General features: G+C 44.0%; 1 protein-coding gene across 2 annotated transcripts in view; it reads right to left on the bottom strand.

The window, feature by feature from the left end:
* LOC109872544 (serine/threonine-protein phosphatase 2B catalytic subunit alpha isoform-like) overlaps positions 1-21,203 on the bottom strand; it is a 50,504-nt gene that overhangs the window by 21,817 nt on the left and 7,484 nt on the right. For both annotated transcript variants that reach the window (XM_020463814.2, XM_020463815.2), the window contains exon 2: positions 6,540-6,740. In XM_020463814.2, coding sequence (XP_020319403.1) covers positions 6,540-6,740 — 201 coding nt within the window. The remainder of the gene's footprint in view (positions 1-6,539; positions 6,741-21,203) is intronic.

The following is a 21,203-nucleotide window of genomic DNA, read 5'->3' as shown; positions in this document are numbered from 1 at the left end:
TCAGTCACACCCGTTGCTGACAGGTGTATACAGCTATGCAATCTCCATAGACAAACATTGGCAGCAGAATGGCCTTACTGAAGAGCTCAGTGACTTTCAACGTGGCACAGTTATAAGATGTCACCTTTCCAACAAGTCAGTTCGACAAATTTCTGCCCTGCTAGAGCTACCCCAGTGTAAGTGCTGTTATTGTGAAGTGGAAACGTCTAGGAGCAACAATGGTTCAGCCGCATAGTGTTAGGCAACACAAGCTCACAGAACGGGACCGCTGAGTGCTCAAGCGCGTAGAGCCTAAAAATGGTCTGTTCTCGGTTGCAACACTCACTCCCGAGTTCCAAACTGCCTCTGGAAGCAATGTCAGCACAAGAACTGTTCGTCGGGAGCTTTATGAAATGGGTTTCCATGGCCGAGCAGCCGCACACAAGCCTAAGATCACCATGTGCACTGCCAAGCGTCGGCTGGAGTGGTGTAAAGCTCTCCACTATTGGACTCTGGATCAGTAGAAACGCGTTCTCTGGAGTGATGAATCACGGGTCACCACCTGGCAGTCCGACAGATTAATCTGGGTTTGGTGGATGCCAGGAGAACACTACCGGCCCGAATGCATAGTGCATACTGTAAAGTTTGGTGGATGAGGAATAATGGTCTGGGGCTGTTTTTCATGGTTCGGCTAGGCCCCTTAGTTCCAGTGAAGGGAAATCTTAACGCTACAGCATACAATGACATTTTAGACGATTCTGTGCTTCCAACGTTGTGGCAACAGGTTGGGGAAGGCCCTTTCCTCTTTTAGCATGACAATACCCCGTGCACAAACTGAGGTCCAAACAGAAATGGTTTGTCAAGATCGTTGTGGAAGAACTTGACTGGCCTGCACAGAGTCCTGACCTCAACTCAATCGAACAACTTTGGGATCAATTGGAACACAGACTGTGAGCCAGGCCTAATCGCTCAACATCAGTGCCTGACCTTACTAAAGCTATAATGGCTGAATGGAAGCAAGTCCCCGCAGCAATGTTCCAAAATCTAGTGGAAAGCCTTCCCAAAAGTGTGGAGGCTGATATAGCAGCAAAGGGAGAACCAACTCCGTTTTAATGGCCATGATTTTGGAATGAGATGATCGACAAGCAGGTGTCCACATACTTTTGGTCATGTAGAGTACATGTGTAAAGCGCACAACAGACACAGATCCCATATCTGCGGTTGTGGGTGCCAAACTCTCCCGTGCGCTTGGGACAATATATCCCTCCACGGGTCCCCCTCCCAACAAGCGGATGATCTCCGGGAACCAGGGTCGTCTGGGCCAACGGGAAGCCACCAGAATCAACAACAGACCCTCCTGTTGGACCCTCTCCACGAATAAGGTCCACCGGAAGAAACGTATAGAGCAGGGTCAGAGGCCACTGATACGCCAAAGCCTCCATTCCCAACAGAGTGCGCAGATCCTTCATTGAGAAGAACAGACGACAATGCACTTTTGCACGCGATGCGTAAAGATCTACGTCGACCGTGCTGAACTGGTCCCATATCTGGGCAACCACCCGAGGGATGCGGTCTCCACTCTGTAGAGATAGGACCCCCCCCGGAACGTATATCTGCATCCATATTGAGGGACCTGGGAAGATACGTCAAATTGAGAGATAGGAAATGCGCACTGCTCCATGCGAGCAAATAATGGGCCAGGTTTGAGACAGAGACAGAGACACAGAGAGAGAGAGAGAGAGAGAGACCAGTTAGAGGTCTTCACGGGTCTAAAAAGATGGAAATGGATCTCCCATATGCATAGATACATTTTCAAAAAACAGAGACACGTTCCAAATGGACCCCAGGACAGTCAGCCCCGTTCTGACAAGGACCGTGGAAAACAGACCTGTTTGGGTCTGGTTCGCATCCGAGAGACCCGTTCAGATCCGAGAGTAGAAAAAGAGAAAAACAACAACTGTAAAACTACAATTGGGCCCTGCCAGCGCCATCAATTGACAAGCGATATTGGCCAAATGATCCACAGTTACGTGTCCTTAAAAACAAAAACTAATGATCAAAAAATGATGTGTGCCGGTGCGCACTGCCTTTGGAACTTAATTTAGCCAACAAAAATGTCTCAACAAAATCAAACAAAACACTTTTTGCACAGGCTATTTAAAGAACTGGTTTAGATGATTAAAAAGGCCTACAATAATCATTACAAAGATATTAATTTGCCAGCAGCATACCACCCTGCATCCCACTGCTGGCTTGCTTCTGAAGCTAAGCAGGGTTGGTCCTGGTCAGTCCCTGGATGGGAGACCACATGCTGATGGAAGTGGTGTTGGACAGCCAGTAGGAGGCACTCTTTCCTCTGGTCTAAAAAAAATATCCCAATGCCCCAGGGCAGTGATTGGGGACACTTCCCTGTGTAGGGTGCTGTCTTTCAGGTGGGACATTAAACAGGTGTCCTGACTCTCTGAGGTCATTAAAGATCCCATGGCACTTATTGTAGGGGTGTTAACCCTGGTGTCCTGGCTAAATTGCCAATCTGGCCCCCAAACCACCACAGTCACCTAATAATCCCAAGTTTACAATTGGCTCATTCATCCCCCTCCTCTCCCCTGTAACTATTCCCCAGGTCGTTGCTGCAAATGAGACTGTGTTCTCAGTCAACTTACCTGGTAAAATAATGAATAAATAAAAATGACTAAACAATTGATAATAAATATAATAGCAATATAGAAAATTGCTTCCAACCTCAATAGTGAGTTGCACAGTCCATTTGGCCTCTCCAATGTAATTCTCATCTTTGTCCATCCACTACAATACAGAAACATTCCCCATCTTTTCACTATACTTTCCCCTCTAACTTTTGTTAGCTTCAACAAAAAAGGACTCCATCTTCACAATCAACAGTAGCCTAGACCAAGGCTCCTTTCACACACATTCTCTCTCGCTCTCTCTCTCTCTCTTCAGCAGCAGGCATAAGTGAGATGAGCAGTCGGAACCAGTTTCAGCTGGACATAAGCTATACGTTTTATTGAGTTTCAATTGGCTGACACAGATAACAAGTTTGCGCAATTCTCAACACACAAACACAAAATTAACAGAGGACAGGTCCAATCGGGTCCAGTCGGTAAATCAATATTAATTGCACATGCCCGAGACTCGTGGCAATTATATCAGACCTGACCCAGATCCGAGACAAAAGTCTGAATTTAGGACCCGGATCCCAGGTCAGATGTCTGAATTTCGCGTCTGTGGAAACCGTGAAGACCGTAGACCGCATCCCTCCCTACCTGTTGATACATGCCACCACCAACACGGGTCCTTCCAAGGAGTCAACGCCCTTAGACAAGACAAGGGATACCAACCGATGACTCTGTTGAGCAACCGATGGCTCTGTCGGGATGCATCAAGATGCGTAGCAATCACCCAGCGCTGACACAGACGCATCAACAGCCGTCCCAGAGGCACCACAGCTATCATACTGGCCATCAGACCCAATAATCCCTGCCACAAGTGTCCCAGCTGAAACCGTGCCAGATAGAGCCAGTATGCGACTCTCCTCTGTTGGGACAAAAACACATGATTCAGAACCCGAGTCCAGAATAAGACAGAAACTGAAAGTGCTGAGCCAGAGTCTAACAACTTTTCTCATGATTCACTATGAACCCCTGAGACTTAATATGGGAAATCACCGCAGCAGTGTGGAGCTCCAGATAGGCCAATACACTGATCCCCTGTCACTGCACCGGTGTCAAAGCCACCTCCACCACCATAGAAAAGGTGTGGGGTGATAGAGAGAGCCCGAAAGCCAGGACCAGAGACCTCGAAATGAAACCTCCGAAACCTTCTGTCGGGGAGGATGTATAGCCACATGAACATAGATCTGAAGGATGCGTATTAACGCGAACCAATTGCTGGGATGCGCCGACTGCAATAGCAGCGAAAGTGTGAGCAAAGCGAAGAGCTGAAAGCTAAATGTAACGCTATAGGTAGCCCGCTGGCTAACAGCTGAGAGTGACAGCTGTCTATCACTGCATCTGGATGACTAAGCCTGTGGTTAGCCTAAATTCGTTTATTTTTATTTTTATAATCACTAGGACCCATTCCTCAATACTTAGGTCACTTTTTCAAAACTCTTCACACAGTGAGTGCCACAGCAGTCTATATGGGCTAAACTGTCAATCACTGTTCATTGCTTTGGCATAAAATGCATTCAATGACTACATCTTTCAAATTTCATGAATTATTTTCTCACTCACAAGCACCACCCAGAATTCTATGTACCTACAGGCCAGTTTGCACATGTTTACATACTCTATTCAAAACTGTTAAACTTAAGTTCAAAACCTAACATAACACAACATTGGATAAGACAGCAATTTCCTACACCTCTACAGTAATACTATACCGAAATATATTCCACATCTAACAAATGAAATATTATCAAAACAATTAGACACACCACAGCTGATTCCCGTTGTAGCTGAACCCCTACAAATGGTGTTAAGTCTTTCAATTTCATTACCATCTATACAAAAGGGGACATCTTAGGAATAATGCTGTACTGTAAATGGACCCAGCCAGAGATAAGAGAAGTGGCTGACAGAGGAGGAAGATTGCCAGGGATGGACCAGACCAATAGATTAGTTCCTAGGTGTGTTGCCCAAGATGACATAAGATGTGATGTGGATCAGAACCTGTGGCCAAATGCTGAAGACAGGGTTGACAAGCATTGCTACTGTATCTGGTAGATGGTGTATATACAAAATCTTGTATTTTGGAATCACTCAATGGCAAAAAAAAATGACATAACATATGACATTATGTCTGATTCATTCCTGTAACATATACTGCAATGAATTCTAAACAGTAGAGAGGTGTCATTCTTGTTTTGTAAAGACATTTGACAAAAGAAAACATTGCGCAATGCTACCTGTTGTTGGTGTTTTTATAGGTCGTTGATTTATGACTGACAGTGTGCTTGTTGGGTGACAACCTTTGCTAGTGTTATGGAAGAATGAGTTGATTTGAGACATGTATGAAGTGTTTTGGTAGTGTTAGTCCATTTTGGATGTGAAATGAACTGCTGTGCCAAGCTGAAAGTTGGTTAGGAGATCTGTGTGAAGAGTTTTGAAAAAGTGACCTAAGTATTGAGATCTGGGTCCTAGCGATGGTAAACTGTAATACGATTACATTCCTAAGTGTGGAAAAGATATTCAGAAAAAACTAACTTATGACTGAACAGACAAATATAATGGAAATTATTCGCTGAATGATTCACTTTTACGCTAGTGACAAGAAACATATGGAATGTTCCATGCATCTGGACAGTGGATCTAGCCAGAGCCATATATTTAGAGAGTTTGGCCAACTCTTTGAATTTGTAATATATACATATATTTTTTAACTAAATTCCATGTGTGATGTTAATGGGGTACTAACATGGCTGAAGTGTCACGTAGGCTAAACACATCATAATTGTCATTCTGTTAATGGGAGATAAAATGGCTGCCATAGAATGTTGTAGTGTCATGTAAATGCATCATAATGCAGAAACGTCAATGTCCCAACTGTCTAAACACATGGCTCAGGACACAGTGCATAGTGTCCGATATCGCGTTTTGCAACAAAACACATTCTAAAGCACATCTAAAGTAAATGTTCATAGAAAGGGACAATTCATTTTCAGATTTAAAAAAAATGCTAAATGTGAAAAATGTGTGTTTATTGAATTTGGAGTCAAACCCTTCAAATGCAGGTGAGGTGACAAACTGCTGTACTTCTATGATTGGTTGAACAAGCCTCAGTATACTCTGGTCCTCATCATGTATAAGTGCCTGTCTGAGAGGTATCTTCAAACGACACTCAACATTGATGCTCTGATACTTGAAAAGAAAGATAAAGAGAGATACAGAGCGCTTGAGGTGCTTGAGAAATATATTATTCTTACCTGCCTGTAACACTTGAAAGTGACAGCTACCTGATATGGGACTCTGCATATAGAGAGTCCTGCTTTGCCGTCTCCACTTTTCATCTTCATTTCAACTCCAGTCAGGTGCTTTGGAGTTTATTTTTGTATTTCAGGTCATTCATTTGCACACTCACTCCCAGTCTCGCTATGCTTGTCTTCCTGTTTCACTTTCAGACACTCTACTTGCCCACAAATATTTGCTTATAGACATAGTACAGTAAGACACCTTCACACACATACATTTATACATCAAACGAAAGTACATTCTCCCAGATAGCCAAAATACCAAGTTCTCTACAGTGCAGGTTTGCTCCAGAGCTCAGACTCACTCTCACGTTAACCTGCTTATAAAAGAGTCCCTCAGTCTAAAGCACTTTAGACCCACAGACCCACTCTCACAGCAACCTAGTCACTCATAATACTCGTTCTCACTCGCCACTGGACCAAGTAACCAGAAGAAATCATATCTATTCTGACAGGTCTGTCTTCAACAGACAGGTCTGTCTTCCTTCCACCCTGTTGGACCGTGATATGAACGTTAGTCAACGTTTGTTTCACCAAAGTCAAAAAGGTAAAGGTGATCTGTATTCCTCACCTGTGACTGGTGCTTCTATGTCCAGCATGGTTTTCTCCTGGCGCAAGATGGCGGCGCCCTCGTTGACGATGCGCAGTGCCACGGCCTCCTCCACGCGGCCCTCCTTGGTGAGGTGGGCTTTGAGCAGGTCCACCCTGGGCTTCCCCTCACTGTCAAAGACCTCCTTCAACGTGAGGCGATGACTCAGGGGGAAGGGCACGGCTGTGGAGACAACACAGTGAGACAACACAGTGAGGTGAGACAACACACCCCAATGGGACGTCAAGACAGTCCATGATCACCTGCTCTGAGGCTAGGACACAAATACTTCAGACTTAAAGTTAAGCACGGGGAAAAGATCCCAGAGAATTCTAATCGCATAATGTTTTGTTAAAAAAAAAATGCTTACTTTATGTGCTAATGTTTGCAAGCTACTTTAACTCTGGTCCAGACTGATGGTGCAGAGGATTATTCTACATTAGCTTGTCCTTCCTATGACATTAGTTCCCTCTGCGGGATGTATTGTACCAGGGAACATGACTTCATGTAGTACAGTACAATCCAATCCAAACGCTGAGGGCCCCAGATATAGAGGGTGGGGAAGATGAGAGCCAATGAGAAGAGGAAACAGACCCATCAAATCAAACCATCATGAGACAGGGAACAAAGACCACTCCCCTTAGAGACCCTCACACGGTATATCAGTTGAACACAGAGCATCAGTTGTACAGCCAGCTCACAGGGGGAAACCATTAGACATCCTCAGATGCCGGATTCCAAATAGTCTGAGAGCATTATGGCAATAAAAGCGTCGCAGAGTGTCTATCAGCAGACCTGCAGACAGAGCCCAACACAGGTGCGTTGAAACATTTCCTTATGAGCTGCCTGGCGCTGTTTAACGGCCGTGGTGCTGAATCAGCGACCAGCCTCTTGTTTTGGTTCGTGCTGGTGCTGAACGTTTGCGTACCACCGTAAGGACACAACAAGGGATTGCCGCAGGCTAGTTAGATGTCTTCATTGTACCGGCTTCTACAATTCATGTTACAACTAATGCCTAAAAACAGATACTCAATCCTCCAATACGTTGGTTAAACCTGCTGAGCCCATTCAATTATGGTGCTTATATGCATAAAGCTAACCACGCCCTTCAAGACACCTAAAAAAAGTCAAACAATGGCAGAGGGGAAAGGTTCTGTCAACAAATTCTTCCAAAATGTGGCCTACTTTAATTATGGATGCTTCCACAGTATATTATAATTTCTGAATCGCTGTAAATGTACAATCTACGTGATTTTTCCCCAGATAACACAACCTCTCTTTTTTTGTGAGAGTCAACAATCCATATGTTAGTATAAACATCTTAACAAACGTTTGCTCAACATAGTGGTGGCAAATAAAGCCCTCTATCTGAGTAATTACTATATGTATCTCCGATCCCTATAAAGAGGGAACGGATTGTGCTGTGTCCCAACCAGAGGGTGCTGTCATTTCTGATGAGACAGCCAATAATACTGTAATACGACAGGAAACAAAACTTTAGTCTGAAGGAATAACTTCACTGGGTCGTTAATACAAATCTAAACCCATGAATAAGACAGCACCTGTCTGCCAGACATCCTCTGAAAACATCCCATCCAACATCACATCCATTGCTTTGGGAGCAACAAAGGGATTTTTTTTGCACTGAAGCTAATCTGTGTCAGTGGTGAAAGACTTGTGTTGGCTTTGCGTGCTGCATAATACTGTATAAAAAGGTAATGTTGCCACGCTTTATTTTTTAAATAAATTTGACCCCCTTTTCATTTGTTAGTAATTACTATCTTGTCTCATCGCTACAAATCCTGTACGGGCTCGGGAGAGACGAAGGTCGTAACACAACCCAACCAAGCCGCACTGCTTCTTAACACAGCGCGCCTCCAACCCGGAAGCCAATGTGTCGGAGGAAACACTGTACACCTGGATACCTTTGTTAGCCCGCACTGCACCCGGCCCGCCACAGGAGTCGCTGGTGTGCGATGAGACAAGGATATCCCTACCGGCCAAACCCTCCCTAACCCAGACGACACTAGGCCAATTGTGCGTCGCCCCACGGACCTCCCGGTCGCGGCTGGCTGCGAACCCAGAGTCTCTGGTGGCACAGCTAGAGCTGCGATGCAGTGCCCTAGACCACTGTGCCACCCGGGAGGCCCGCAGCAGCCTTTCTTACTGCTGGACCTGTGGCCTTACTATGAAAGCAGGTTTGCATTCCAATCAATCGGTCGTAGACAATTATGTTTGATTCAGATTGGATACTAAATCCAACACCATTGTGCTCTTACATCACAGACCAGTTAGAATGAAAACACCACACATCAGGCAGGTCCTTTGACCCATAGGACAATGCACCTGTGAACTCACAACTATATAGGCCTGGGGGTCTTGATTGTTTCCATCAGCCAATAACACTACTGTACAAACCTACAAAAAGTATTTGATTGGATAGTAATTCCCTCACCAGTGTCTCAGCTCTAAACCTGTTGCTGACTGAAAAGTAATAATAAAAACCAGCTGATACAATGACCTAAAGCAGAGTGCTCCAGCCCCTGCAATATGGTTGTCTGAAATGTGCAAACATGCACACACGCACGCACACAGAGTAATACAGCAATATGGCCAAGTTTGTCGGCTAGAGATTTGTGTTGCTCAGTGCATGTGGCGATGGGGAGCTGCTGAGCTGAGCGCTGGGGGAATAGAAGAGAGAGAGCAGAGAGCTCTCCGAGCTGAGGCCCAACGTGATCAACATGCTGTTAAATAATGGATGCTTGACTAGAGGGGGAAAAGAGAGAAATCTCATGTTCCTGCTGCTGGGATAATGAGCCCAGGCCTGGCATGAGATTTTCACTGGGGTAAATTAATCCCATTCAACAGTGTGTTTGTGTTTTATCTGTGCGTGTGTCTGTGTGTGAAAGTCCATGTTAGTATATGTCCATGTGCGTATCGTTTTGGGCTTGTGTTATTTGCCTGAACGGTGCATGTTAACGTGTTTGTCTCTGTGCTTACATATACGGTAGGTGTGTATACCTGACTGTATTGTGTTTCCAAATACACACCGAGTGTACAAAACACTCGATGACCTAGACTGACCAGGTGAAAGTTATGATCCCTTATTGATGTCACTTGTTAAATCCACTTCAGTCAGTGTAGATGAAGGGGAGGAGACAGGTTAAAGAAGGATTTTTAAGCCTTGAGACAACAGAGACATGGATTGTGTATGTGTGAATGGGCAAGACAAAATATTTTATGGTGGTACTCAGAGCAAATAATGTTCACTCCTCAATGCTATGAACCAGATTGTGTTCTCACAGCTAGCAAGAGCGAGATGAGGCAGAGCTGTGTGATCAAAAGAACATGTCACAATCTCAGTGGCCTGTCTGGTGTGTTTATATCTCAGTCTAACCTACAGACGTCACTGAAAAGCCACTATAATACACTCAAAAGAGCCCTAATGGTAGAACTGCAGTGGTAGGTACTGTACCTAATAAAGAGACTAGAGATACTGCATGCCCTGTATGTTTGTAGACATGTCTGTATGTGTTTGAGAGTGTGCATAATTTCCTTCAGTGTGTGTTTTTACACAACAGACAGTATTGTGCTTCTGATACTCTCCGACGCTAAAAGACTGAGAAGTCAGGGAGATTACTGGTGGACATTAGAGAGGGGGAGAGAAAGAGGGCGAGAGGGAGAGAGATGAGAGTGTAGAAGGGAGCAAGAGAAAGAAACTGAGAAAAGGAGGGAGGATTTAGAGGGAGAGAACACCAGGCATGGTGAAAACACACGAGAGAAAGAAAGAGGGGGAGGTGGGGGGTTGAGATGGGAGACAGCTCACTTCGACTGGGCGCCATAGCTAAGTTGAACTGTGGTGTACGTTGCCGGGCAACAGCAGCTAACTTTTGAAATACAGCCAGTGTCAGCGCGAAATACTGTGATTTGCATGGGAGGATCAGAGACATACAGTATTCCCTCCTTCTCTCCTTTTATGAAGCACAATTTCCCCAAGACAATGCAGAAAGGGTAGGGAGCTTGATAATTGAGTAAGGGTTTCAATAAACAGGAGACTAACAATACAAATATAGCTTCTCACCCATTCTGCTATTCCATGGACTTATCGCCATTGCACAGCCTACAGTAATTACCACCAGACACATGTACTGTACCTTCATTAATAAATGGTCATGTATGCCTTGTTGCCTAGGTCCTTTTTTTTACAGCCACTCTACTGTATATCATCTCTACTGCTGGATGCTGCAGAGACAGAGACGGGGGAACTGTTGGTCGAACACTGCCCAGGTTTCTACCTAACTAATACAACAGCAACAGTGAATACTCTCCATCCAGCCCTGGCATCCTGTCAATCTGTCCATACGTACAGCACAATACTCATCCTCTAGGTGTGTAGCTACTGTCTGTCTGGATCTATGTGCACCTGTCTGTCTGTCTGTCTGTCTGTCTGTCTGTCTGTCTGTCTGTCTGTCTGTCTGTCTGTCTGTCTGTCTGTCTGTCTGTCTGTCTGTCTGTCTGTCCTGTCTGTCTGTCTGTCTGTCTGTCTGTCTGTCTGTCTGTCTGTCTGTCTGTCTGTCTGTCTGTCTGTCTGTCTGTCTGTCTGTCTGTCTGTCTGTCTGTCTGTCTGTCTGTCTGTCTGTCTGTCTGTCTGTCTGTCTGTCTGTCTGTCTGTCTGTCTGTCTGTCACGTCTCTGGCCCAGGCTTGTATTAGCTAGAGGCACCTGTCACTTGTCTCAGCCCTGCTTCTACCAAACCTGCTGTCCCCCCTCTATCTGGGCCTGTGACCGTCTTCGTTACCACACAGGGATATGCGGCAGGGAGAAAAGTTGCTCCAGGACTAGGGCTCTTGTGGTTTATGTCATCCTAACTTTGTAATGGACATTGCACATAACTAAAGAGTAGAATTTACTACCTAAGTGCAGATTCCCGCCTAAGCCATATGCAGTGTTGCTAGCGAGCTTTTCTTTTATTAAATAGACAAGACTAGAGACACGTGGAGATATTGTAAATAACATGGCAAACAATGTTGCCTAATCATTTGGGTGACAAGATGTTGTGTTTGGTTCCTGCGTGCACTGTGAATAACTCTTGACCTTTAAAGAGTCCATTCAATACCAATGTTGACATTCGTCTCGTTATTATTGTTGGGATTATCACTGTACTCTGTACTCCATTTAATTGAGATTGTGTAGCTGTTGGGATAACTGAAGGGTTTGTTATCATAGCGCTCAACAGCCTGTGATGCGAATGTTTGAAATGTCTAAATGAGTGTGTTCACTGATTGGACCTACGTTGACCCTGTTTCTTTCCTGTGCAAAACCACAAATGTGCAGAGCCCTAAAGTGCATTCAGACTGTTTGCACGGAGTCTGCCAGGCCGTATGGCAGCTTGCGGCCCACAGATCAGCCCATGCATGAAAACCCAATATGCTAAAGACTGGGAAGAGAAGGAGCCAAGGAGGAAGCCATGTTATAGCGGGGATCTGAACAGAGCAGCCAGGGTAGACACTAGGCAGTGTTTGTTTGACCAGTCTACAGTACTGATGATGTCCCAAAACCACAACAGGTAAACTCAGTTGAATTAGAGCTGCACATTGCTCTTCAGTTATGCGTAGAGCATACATTTGGACATTCACAAAATGGCAGAACTCAGTCATCGGTTCAGGTCTCTTTTTGTCACCACCCCATGATGGCTCTAGGAGTTGGTTCTATGACCCATCTTCTAGGTGCTATGTTCTAGGCGTACCTTTAGTGTTCTGTCCCCTACTAAACCATGTAGGGTAGGCTATGTCCACTGGCCATAATATGTCTCCCCCTCCAAACTGTATACTTTAAGTAGCACATTTCAGCCATCTATTTATTGTGTTTGTGGGGTTCACTTGTCACTTACATTTCGCTGGATTGATTGCTTTCATTTTACTCCTGAGACTCTTTCATACTCTCGCTTGTGCCTGTCATTTTTTTAATAAACATTGCAACCGTGGAAATGTTTATCATGACCTGCCAAACACATCCTGTTAATGGCTGAAATGGGCTCAATTAAATACATTGTTTTCCGGTTACATGTATAAGAATGCTAACACTTTGGCGGGGGTGTAACGTATTGTCTCGACACCTGCATCACAAGAAAGAAAGATTATTTTGAGTGTTCATTTTTTGTGCTAAGAAATATATAATACAGTTGAAATGTTTCCAAATTAGATGCGCTGAAAAGAAAGCAACCTCCCAAAAGGAACACTTGGATTATAGTGATATTATGTGTGATTTTACAATGTAAAGTATGTATAGATAGGTGTAATCTGGAGCCAAGCGTGTTGATTTTTAATCCGAGGGTATCCTGCTAATGACACACTTGTTGAATAATGCAACAGAATGAATTAACAACAACAGTAATTAATGCAGCAGTCTAGACAGCGCAGGTGAGGGCAGGTTGTCCTGTTAAAATCTTCCCGGTGTGAAATAGTTCCTGATTGTTCTGATTGTGACGTCACATAATAATTGCACGCGCATTTGTGTGGATGGCTGAGCTCATGCAGATGTTTTTCTCACACCCCCTCGCCCTTGCTAGCTAACTAGCATAATTAGCTGTAAACTGGTCTTAATAATGGCTTATTCTCAGAAGTGTGCAATTTGAACTTGTTTGTATTGCTAACAAACATTTTATTCATATACAGTGCCTTACGAAAGTATGCGGCCCCCTTGAACTTTGCGACCTTTTGCCACATTTCAGGCTTCAAACATAAAGATATAAAACTGTATTTTTTTGTGAAGAATCAACAACAAGTGGGACACAATCATGAAGTGGAACGACATTTATTGGATATTTCAAACTTTTTTAACAAATCAAAAACTGAAAAATTGGGCGTGCAAAATTATTCATCCCCCTTAAGTAAATACTTTGTAGCGCCACCTTTTGCTGCGATTACAGCTGTAAGTCGCTTGGGGTATGTCTCTACCGGTTTTGCACATCGAGAGACCGACATTTTTTCCCATTCCTCCTTGCAAAACAGCTCGACAGCTCGAGCTCAGTGAGGTTGGATGGAGAGCATTTGTGAACAGCAGTTTTTAGTTCTTTCCACAGATTCTCGATTGGATTCAGGTCTGGACTTTGACTTGGCCATTCTAACACCTGGATATGTTTATTTTTGAACCATTCCATTGTAGATTGGTGGTCAGATCCCATACTCGTAAGAGGTGTCCTGGCTAAGTTCCCAAGCTGGCCCTCATACCACCACGGTCACCTAATCATCCCCAGTTTACAATTGGCTCATTCATCCACCCTCCTCTCCCCTGTAACTATTCCCCAGGTTGTTGCTGTAATTGAGAAAGTGTTCAGTCAACTTACCTGGTAAAATAATGGTTAAATAAATGTACTCAACAAAAAATATATTTGAGATTGTTCAAAGTAGACATTCTTTGCCTTGATGACAGCTTTGCACACTCTTGCGTTTGAGCCAATTAGTTGTTATGACAAGGTAGGGTTGGTATACAGAAGATATCCCTATTTGGTAAAAGACCAAGTACATATTATGGCAAGAACAGCTCAAAAAAGCAAAGAGAAACGACAGTCCATCATTACTTTAAGATATGAAGGTAAGTCAATCAGTAACATTTTAAGAACTTTTAAAGTTTCTTCAAGTGGAGTTGCAAAAACCATCAAGCGCTATGATGAAACTGTCTCTCATGAGGACCACCACAGGAATTGAAGACCCAGAGTTACCTCTGCTGCAGAGGATGAGTTATTCAATTTACCAGCCTCAGAAATTGCAGCCCAAATAAATGCTTCATAGAGTTGAAGTAACAGACACATCTCAACATCAACTGTTCAGAGGAGACTGAGTGAATGAGGCCTTCATGGTTGAATTGCTGCAAAGAAACACCTACTAAAGGACATCAATAAGAAGAGACTTGCTTGGGCCAAGAAACACGAGCAATGGACATTAGACTGGTGGAAATCTGTCCTTTGGTCTGATGAGTCCAAATTTGAGATTTTGGGTTCCAACCTCTGTGTCTTTGTGAGACACAGAGTAGGGGAGTGGATTATCTCCACATGTGTGGTTCCCACCGTGAAGCATGGAGGAGGTGTGATGGTGCTTTGCTGATGACACTGTCTGTGATTTATTTAGAATTCAAGGCACATTTAACCAGCATGGCTACCACAGCATTCTGCAGCGATTTGCCATCCCATTTGGTTTGCGCTTGGTGGGACTATCATTTGTTTCTCAACAGGATAATGACCCAACACACCTCCAGGCTGTGTAAGGGCTATTTGACTAAGAAATGGAGTGATGGAGTGCTGCATCAGATGACTTGGCCTCCACAATCACCCAACTTCAATCCAATTAAGATGCTTTGGGATGAGTTGGACCACAGAGTGAAGGAAAAGCAGCCAACAAGTGCTCAGCATATGTGGGAACTCCTTCAAGACTGTTGGAAAAGCACTCCAGGTGAAGCTGTTGGAGAGAATGCCAATAGTGTGCAAAGCTTTCATCCAGGCAAAGGGTGGCAACTTTGAAGAATCTCAAATGTTTCATATATTTTGATTTGTTTAACACTTTTTTGTTTACTACATGATTCCATATGTGTTATTTCATAGTTTTGTAGAAAATAATAAAAACAAAAGAAAAACCCTTGAATGAGTAGGTGTGTCAACTTTTGACTGATACTGTATATACTTCAATATTTGAGGTAGGCTAAATAATCACACTAGTTGTTGTATTACTTGTCGGGCACAGCTGAGTGAGAAGAAATGTTTATAATTAATAAATAAATAGTTTTTTTATTTTTTATTATCTTACTGGGCTGATGGAGTCTGCGTCTGATTGTCAGTCTCAGTGGAGGGAGAGGGCAGCAATAATTGTGCAACTGCAGCCTGCAATTTGGGGTGTTCCTGCATGCATCCCATTGGTTCCTACATGAGTTTATTCGATCCCACCTGCCGGAGTCCTCCTTGCTACCTAGCGGGACACCCGCCCTCACCGTCGTTAATAGAACTGTGGGATAACAGTGCCCGACAGGTGGGGGTAAAGGACACTGTCTACCGGTATCGCCACCGCCTACCGGTAGCACAGCAGGTGGGAGGATGGGGAGACATTGTGTGCAAGCTAGCATGCTAGTTATCTAGCCAGTACCCGGTGTCGCCACGCCTCCCGCCTGGTGTGTATCGGACTGGCTGGTGAAGCTAGAACACAGTGTCCTTCGCCTCCACCTGCCAAACAACTGCCATCGCCATCATTAACAGGACTGCAGGAAAATAAAGCTTGACAGCTAGCTAAAAAACAGTACTGGTGTACAGCTAGCCAAGTACCCTTTGTCGCCCTGCGTCTGTGGGTTTATCGGGGACTGGCATCCAACATTATTGTGCATTAACGCCACCTACTGTACTGGAGCACCATCGCCTCCTGCCTGTCCTAGTTTAACAAGTTACCAATAGAAGTAAAAAAGAGGGGTTACCGGAGATGCAGGAACGCCGCCGAATTGCAGGCCCCAATTGCACTCTTCGAGGGGAGCAGACTGAGGGTCTGCCTCTCAACGTCCCTCTGCTCTCCATTTCCTCCACTGACACTGACCAAAAAGGGGCACCGTCTTCAAGCTGATGGCGAAACTCGAGTCGCACCGCAATTTCTGCCTCGTGCACAAATTCATGTTGTTACTCACATGACCAGAGAATGTCACACCCTGATCTGTTTCACCTGTCTTGTGATTGTCTCCCCACCCCCACCAGGTGTCTCCCCTTCTGTCTTGTCCCGCCAAGTCCTACCAGCGTGATCCCTGTGTTTCCTGTGTTTTAGTTTTTGCTTTTTCTAGTCTTCCCAGTTCTGGTCTTTCTGCCTGTCCTGACCCTGCCTGCCGTCCTGTACCTGCCTGACTCTGATTTGGATTATGACTCTTTGCCTGCCTTGACCTACCGATTGCCTGCCCCTTGTACTGTAATCAACTCTGAGACTCATATTATCCAGCTCCTGTGTCTGCATCTGGGTCTTAGCCTGAGCCTAGACAAAGTGAAGTATTCCACAATATTAAAAAACACCCAATACTAACAAGGTAAACCTCTCCATACACTTTCCTACTCATTCAGTGCAACTTCACTGCTGTTTGTAGCATGAGTGGAAGTAGGTAGAGCGCACATTTTATGGCAGCTCTTTGCTGTAATTCGTTAACAGTCTCTCCTTAGTCATGGTTTTAAAAGTCTTGAAATCTCAGTCTCAATTGTGCTGTAGCTTTCTTTTTTACGCCTGCTACGTTACTGCAGACACGGTAATCTGAGCCATCCGATTGTCCATTGGTAGGCCTACAGTGCCTTTTATTTGCTGCCGGGCACATGCACGCTGACTTCGGTCACCAAGCTGTATGGTGTTTCCTCCGACACATTGGTGTGGCTGGCTTCCGGGTTAAGCGAGCAGTGTGCCAAGAAGCAGTGCGGCTTGGCGGGGTCGTGTTGACTCTCGACCGACGCATGACTCTCAACCTTCGCCTCTCCCGAGTCCGTAAGGCAGTTGCAGCGATGGGACAAGACTGTAACTACCAATATCACGAAATTGGTGAGAAAAAGGGGCGAAAAATACAATTACAAAAAAAATTGATATTAAATGGTTCAAAATGGGAACACGTCGCGTGTACAGGGCACCTACCCGATTCTTGGTGTTTGCAGCGATGTTCCACCCCTTTACGTTAATGAATTCATACAGTATATGCAAATACACATTGTATATTTATGCAAATTAAGAACATATCATTTTCTTTTTTTTTTACACAAAATATAAAAAAATGACAACGCATACCTTATACGTATATTCTAAGAACAAAAGTTAAATTTGACAGGAATTGAACACCTAAATCCCTGACCTCCATTCATTATTTGTCCGTGCCAGTAAAATGTTTTATGTGCCATAATTCAGTCAATATCAGATGGATAAAATAAAATAAACTTGTTGATGACTGTTGCTACTGTAAGAGCTCTCATGCGTGTGTGCAATCATGTGCAAGTGTCTCTCTCCTCCACCCCCCCCCTTACTCTATCCTTTAGATTTGTCCTCTCCACTACACTACTCTCCCTGACTCCATCTCCCTCCTCTAACCCCTCTCATCGCTAGACCTCAGGGAAGTTTCATTATGTAAGAGGCCTGTGTGCAGTAAAACATTGCTGCAAACCAATCCTTAAATAATTCACCCACACTGCTATATAAAGCTTGTGAGTATCATGCATGCAGATAGCCTTCAGAGGGGGCGAGCTGGGCGCAGGGTATCACACCATCAAGATCCACCACATTCACACATCTCAGGGGGTGGGCTCTACGCTGTCTGGCCAATGAGCCAACCATGTCACTGATATTCTCAAAAACAAACAAATTGCACACACACCCTCTTATATAGCCTCCATCATAGTAATAAAACACACAAACGCTTACGAGAACAGGACAAGCATAGGCATAGCAGAATGGTGAAAGGCCTCTTCTCCCACAGACCCTTATACGTGAACACAACAACTAGCTGTGCATTTTCACAGTGAATGTCAGAAATCTAATTGTGGGTATAGAGAAACGGATCAGAAACGGCTGAATGTTTATTGTAAATATGGATATCTAAAGGATGGTCACCATTCTTTAGGAAGATCTCTATTCAGCCTAAGCTTTGGGAGAGAAAAACTGAGAGACTGCATATGTCATAATCATATTTCAGAAGAGAGATTTCTCCCTGTGTGCTTACTGACTGGCTGTCTAAATCCAGAAGTGCCTCTACTGATAGGTCAGCCCTTTCCATGATTGTCTCCGTTTTGTTCTGAAAATAAATTGGGTATTGTGAGGGTTCCCTCTCTCAGACAAAAGGCATTCAATCCATAGTGATTTACCGAGCCCCAGCTGAACTAACACCTATAATGTCCTAGAATCACTCTAAGAGCCTAGCTTGCTTGTTCACACTCTCCAGAGATGCCCTGACATGGGACCAGGCCAAGTGGCAGATACAATCTCCTCTCCTCCAATAGCCAGTTCATATCCTGGTCACCACAACCCTACTCATAGGCATCACTAATATCCTCATTCCTCTATACAAAGACTAAAATCCCCATGATCCCTTGTGGCCACCCACCCTCCAACACAGAGAAGGTACAGTAATCCAGCTGTGTGACAGAGAAGAACAGCACCTAGGGCAGCTTTTTCAATGAACCCTCTTCTCTCTCTGTTACATTTCCTGTGTGGACCAATCATGTATCACAGTGCTGAAGAGTGAGGTCAATACACACTCCCGAGACCCTACTTGTAAATACAGGGCTCTCCTTGAACCAATAAAACAGTACTCATGCCACTGTGAATGTAGCACATGCCATTGTGATGCTGTCCTGTTAGGTGGGAGGATGTAGCAAGTGGTCATATGATAGTATCCATCACTGAGTACCAGAGGGAAATGATGTGACAACATCAGAGGTTAACATCTTACCACCTGATATATAACTGTAAGAGAACATAAGAGTAAGTGTGACATCGTAAAAAAATAAACGCTGAGTAAAAGCAAACAGGAAAGCAAACGCTTAAACACACAGGTGAGTCATTTATAGGCCAGTATGTTTAGCTATGTGCTAAGCTTTGCTTCAGGGCAATTCCATGTTAACTGAATGACGCAGACTCACCTTTTTCACTTTATCACTCTGCCAAACAAAAACCATTGGTTGCAAAGTTAAACGAACCATACAACTCTATGCACAAGGACCACTTTGAACCATTTCCCCCTGAACATTTTAAAACAACACATTTACTAGAAGAACCTGCAGATGTAAGGTTTGGTAACAGAATGACAATCAAATTTCCCTCTGATTTTTATGCGACTGTGTTTTCAAAAACTGTTAAATATCTACTCCGAATTAAGATTCCAAGATGTCGTTAGAAAGAATGGGGTGTCAGCTATGACATCTTGACTTGAAACAAAATCTGTTTTGGTTATTGTACTACAATAAGTGTTTGGATATTGTTTTTACACACTGGCTATTATTCTAATGAGCTCCGCACCCAAACAAGACCAGATCAAATCAAGATTTGGTTGGTGCGGAGTGGGCCAAATCTTTACCAATCATCACTGTACAGCACAGTATACAGTATATAAAGTACAATAGAGTACAGTAGAGTATAGTTCAGTAGAGTTTAGTACAGTATAAAATACAGTAAAGTACAATACAGTCAATTATACTGTACTCTAGTGTGAAAACAGCACCCTGCACGCTATCCCTGATGCAGAGAAAATAATAAAAATAGAACAACGAAGTAAGCTTTATTTGTAATATTTTCTACATTGTAAAATAATAGTGAAGACATCAAAACTATGAAATAACACATATGGAATCATGTAGTAACCAAAAATGTGTTAAACAAATCTAAATAAATTTGATACTTTAGATTCTTCAATGTAGCCACCATTTGCCTTGATGACAGCTTTGCACACTCTTGGCATTCTCTCAACCAGCTTCACCTGGAATTCTTTTCCAACAGTCTTGAAGGAGTTCCTACATATGCTGAGCACTTGTTGGATGCTTTTCCTTCACTCTGCGGTCCAACTCATCCCAAACCATCTCAATTGGGTTGAGGTTGGGTGATTGTGGAGGCCAGGTCATCTGATGCAGCACTCCACCACTCTCCTTCTTGGTCAAATAGCCCTTACACAGTCTGAAGGTGTGTGTTGGGTCATTGTCCTGTTGAAAAACAAATGATAGTCCCACTAAGCACAATCCAGATGGGATAGCGTATTGCTGCAGAATGCTGTGGTAACCATGCTGGTTAAGTAAATAAATAAATAACTGTCAGTTTTACCAGCAAAGCGCCCCCACACCCCACACTGACCTTCAGTCAATCAAGAAAATGAATGATGGACTGTCGTTTCTCTTTGCTTATTTCAGCTGTTCTTGCCATAATATGGACTTGGTCTTTTACCACCCCTACCTTTGTCACAACACAACTGATTGGATCAAATGCATTAAGAAGGAAAGAAATTCCACTATTTAACAGGGCATACCTGTTAAATGAAATGCATTCCAGGTGACTACCTCATGAATCTGGTTGAGAGAATGCCAAGAGTGTACAAAGCGGTCATCAAGGCAAAGGGTGGCTACTTTGAAGAATCTCAAATATAAAAGGAGTAGGTGTGGCCAAACTTTTGACTGGTACTGTATTTGCCACAGCTGCAGCTGTGTAGGGTATTAGGATCTCTAAACAAGCACCAAGTAGTACCACAATTCCTCAATCTTCAGCCACCTCAAAAGAGATGTTTTTGTGAGCAGCATGAAGATATTACTCAAATTGATTGATCGGTTAATGAATTTCTAGTGCTATGAGATTGCTGCATTTACCAGACCTGCCAGGGATGGCACAGGGATTGATCTGGGTGTGGTCCTCCTGAAACTCCCTTCACATTCAATACACAGTTGCAGTGGTTCATCCAGCATATCCCTCCTCCCTTACGATGTAACTGACCCACAGAAGACGGGATGTTCCTTGGAGAGAATTGTGCTCTGTATTAGCAGCTACAGTCAGCTTTGAGTGAACCCATTCCACTGTCAACTCTTCGTCCTCTCTGCAAAAACACTCACTCGTTGAAGATGCAGCACAGAAAACACACAGCTGTCTGCTGTCTCTGTATTGTCACCTGTTCAAAACAGTCCCTT

The sequence above is a fragment of the Oncorhynchus kisutch genome, linkage group LG28 (assembly GCF_002021735.2).
Source record: "Oncorhynchus kisutch isolate 150728-3 linkage group LG28, Okis_V2, whole genome shotgun sequence".
Lineage (NCBI taxonomy): Eukaryota > Metazoa > Chordata > Actinopteri > Salmoniformes > Salmonidae > Oncorhynchus > Oncorhynchus kisutch.
The sequence above is the reverse complement of the archived record's forward strand: the minus strand, read 5'-3'. Positions and strand labels throughout refer to the sequence as shown.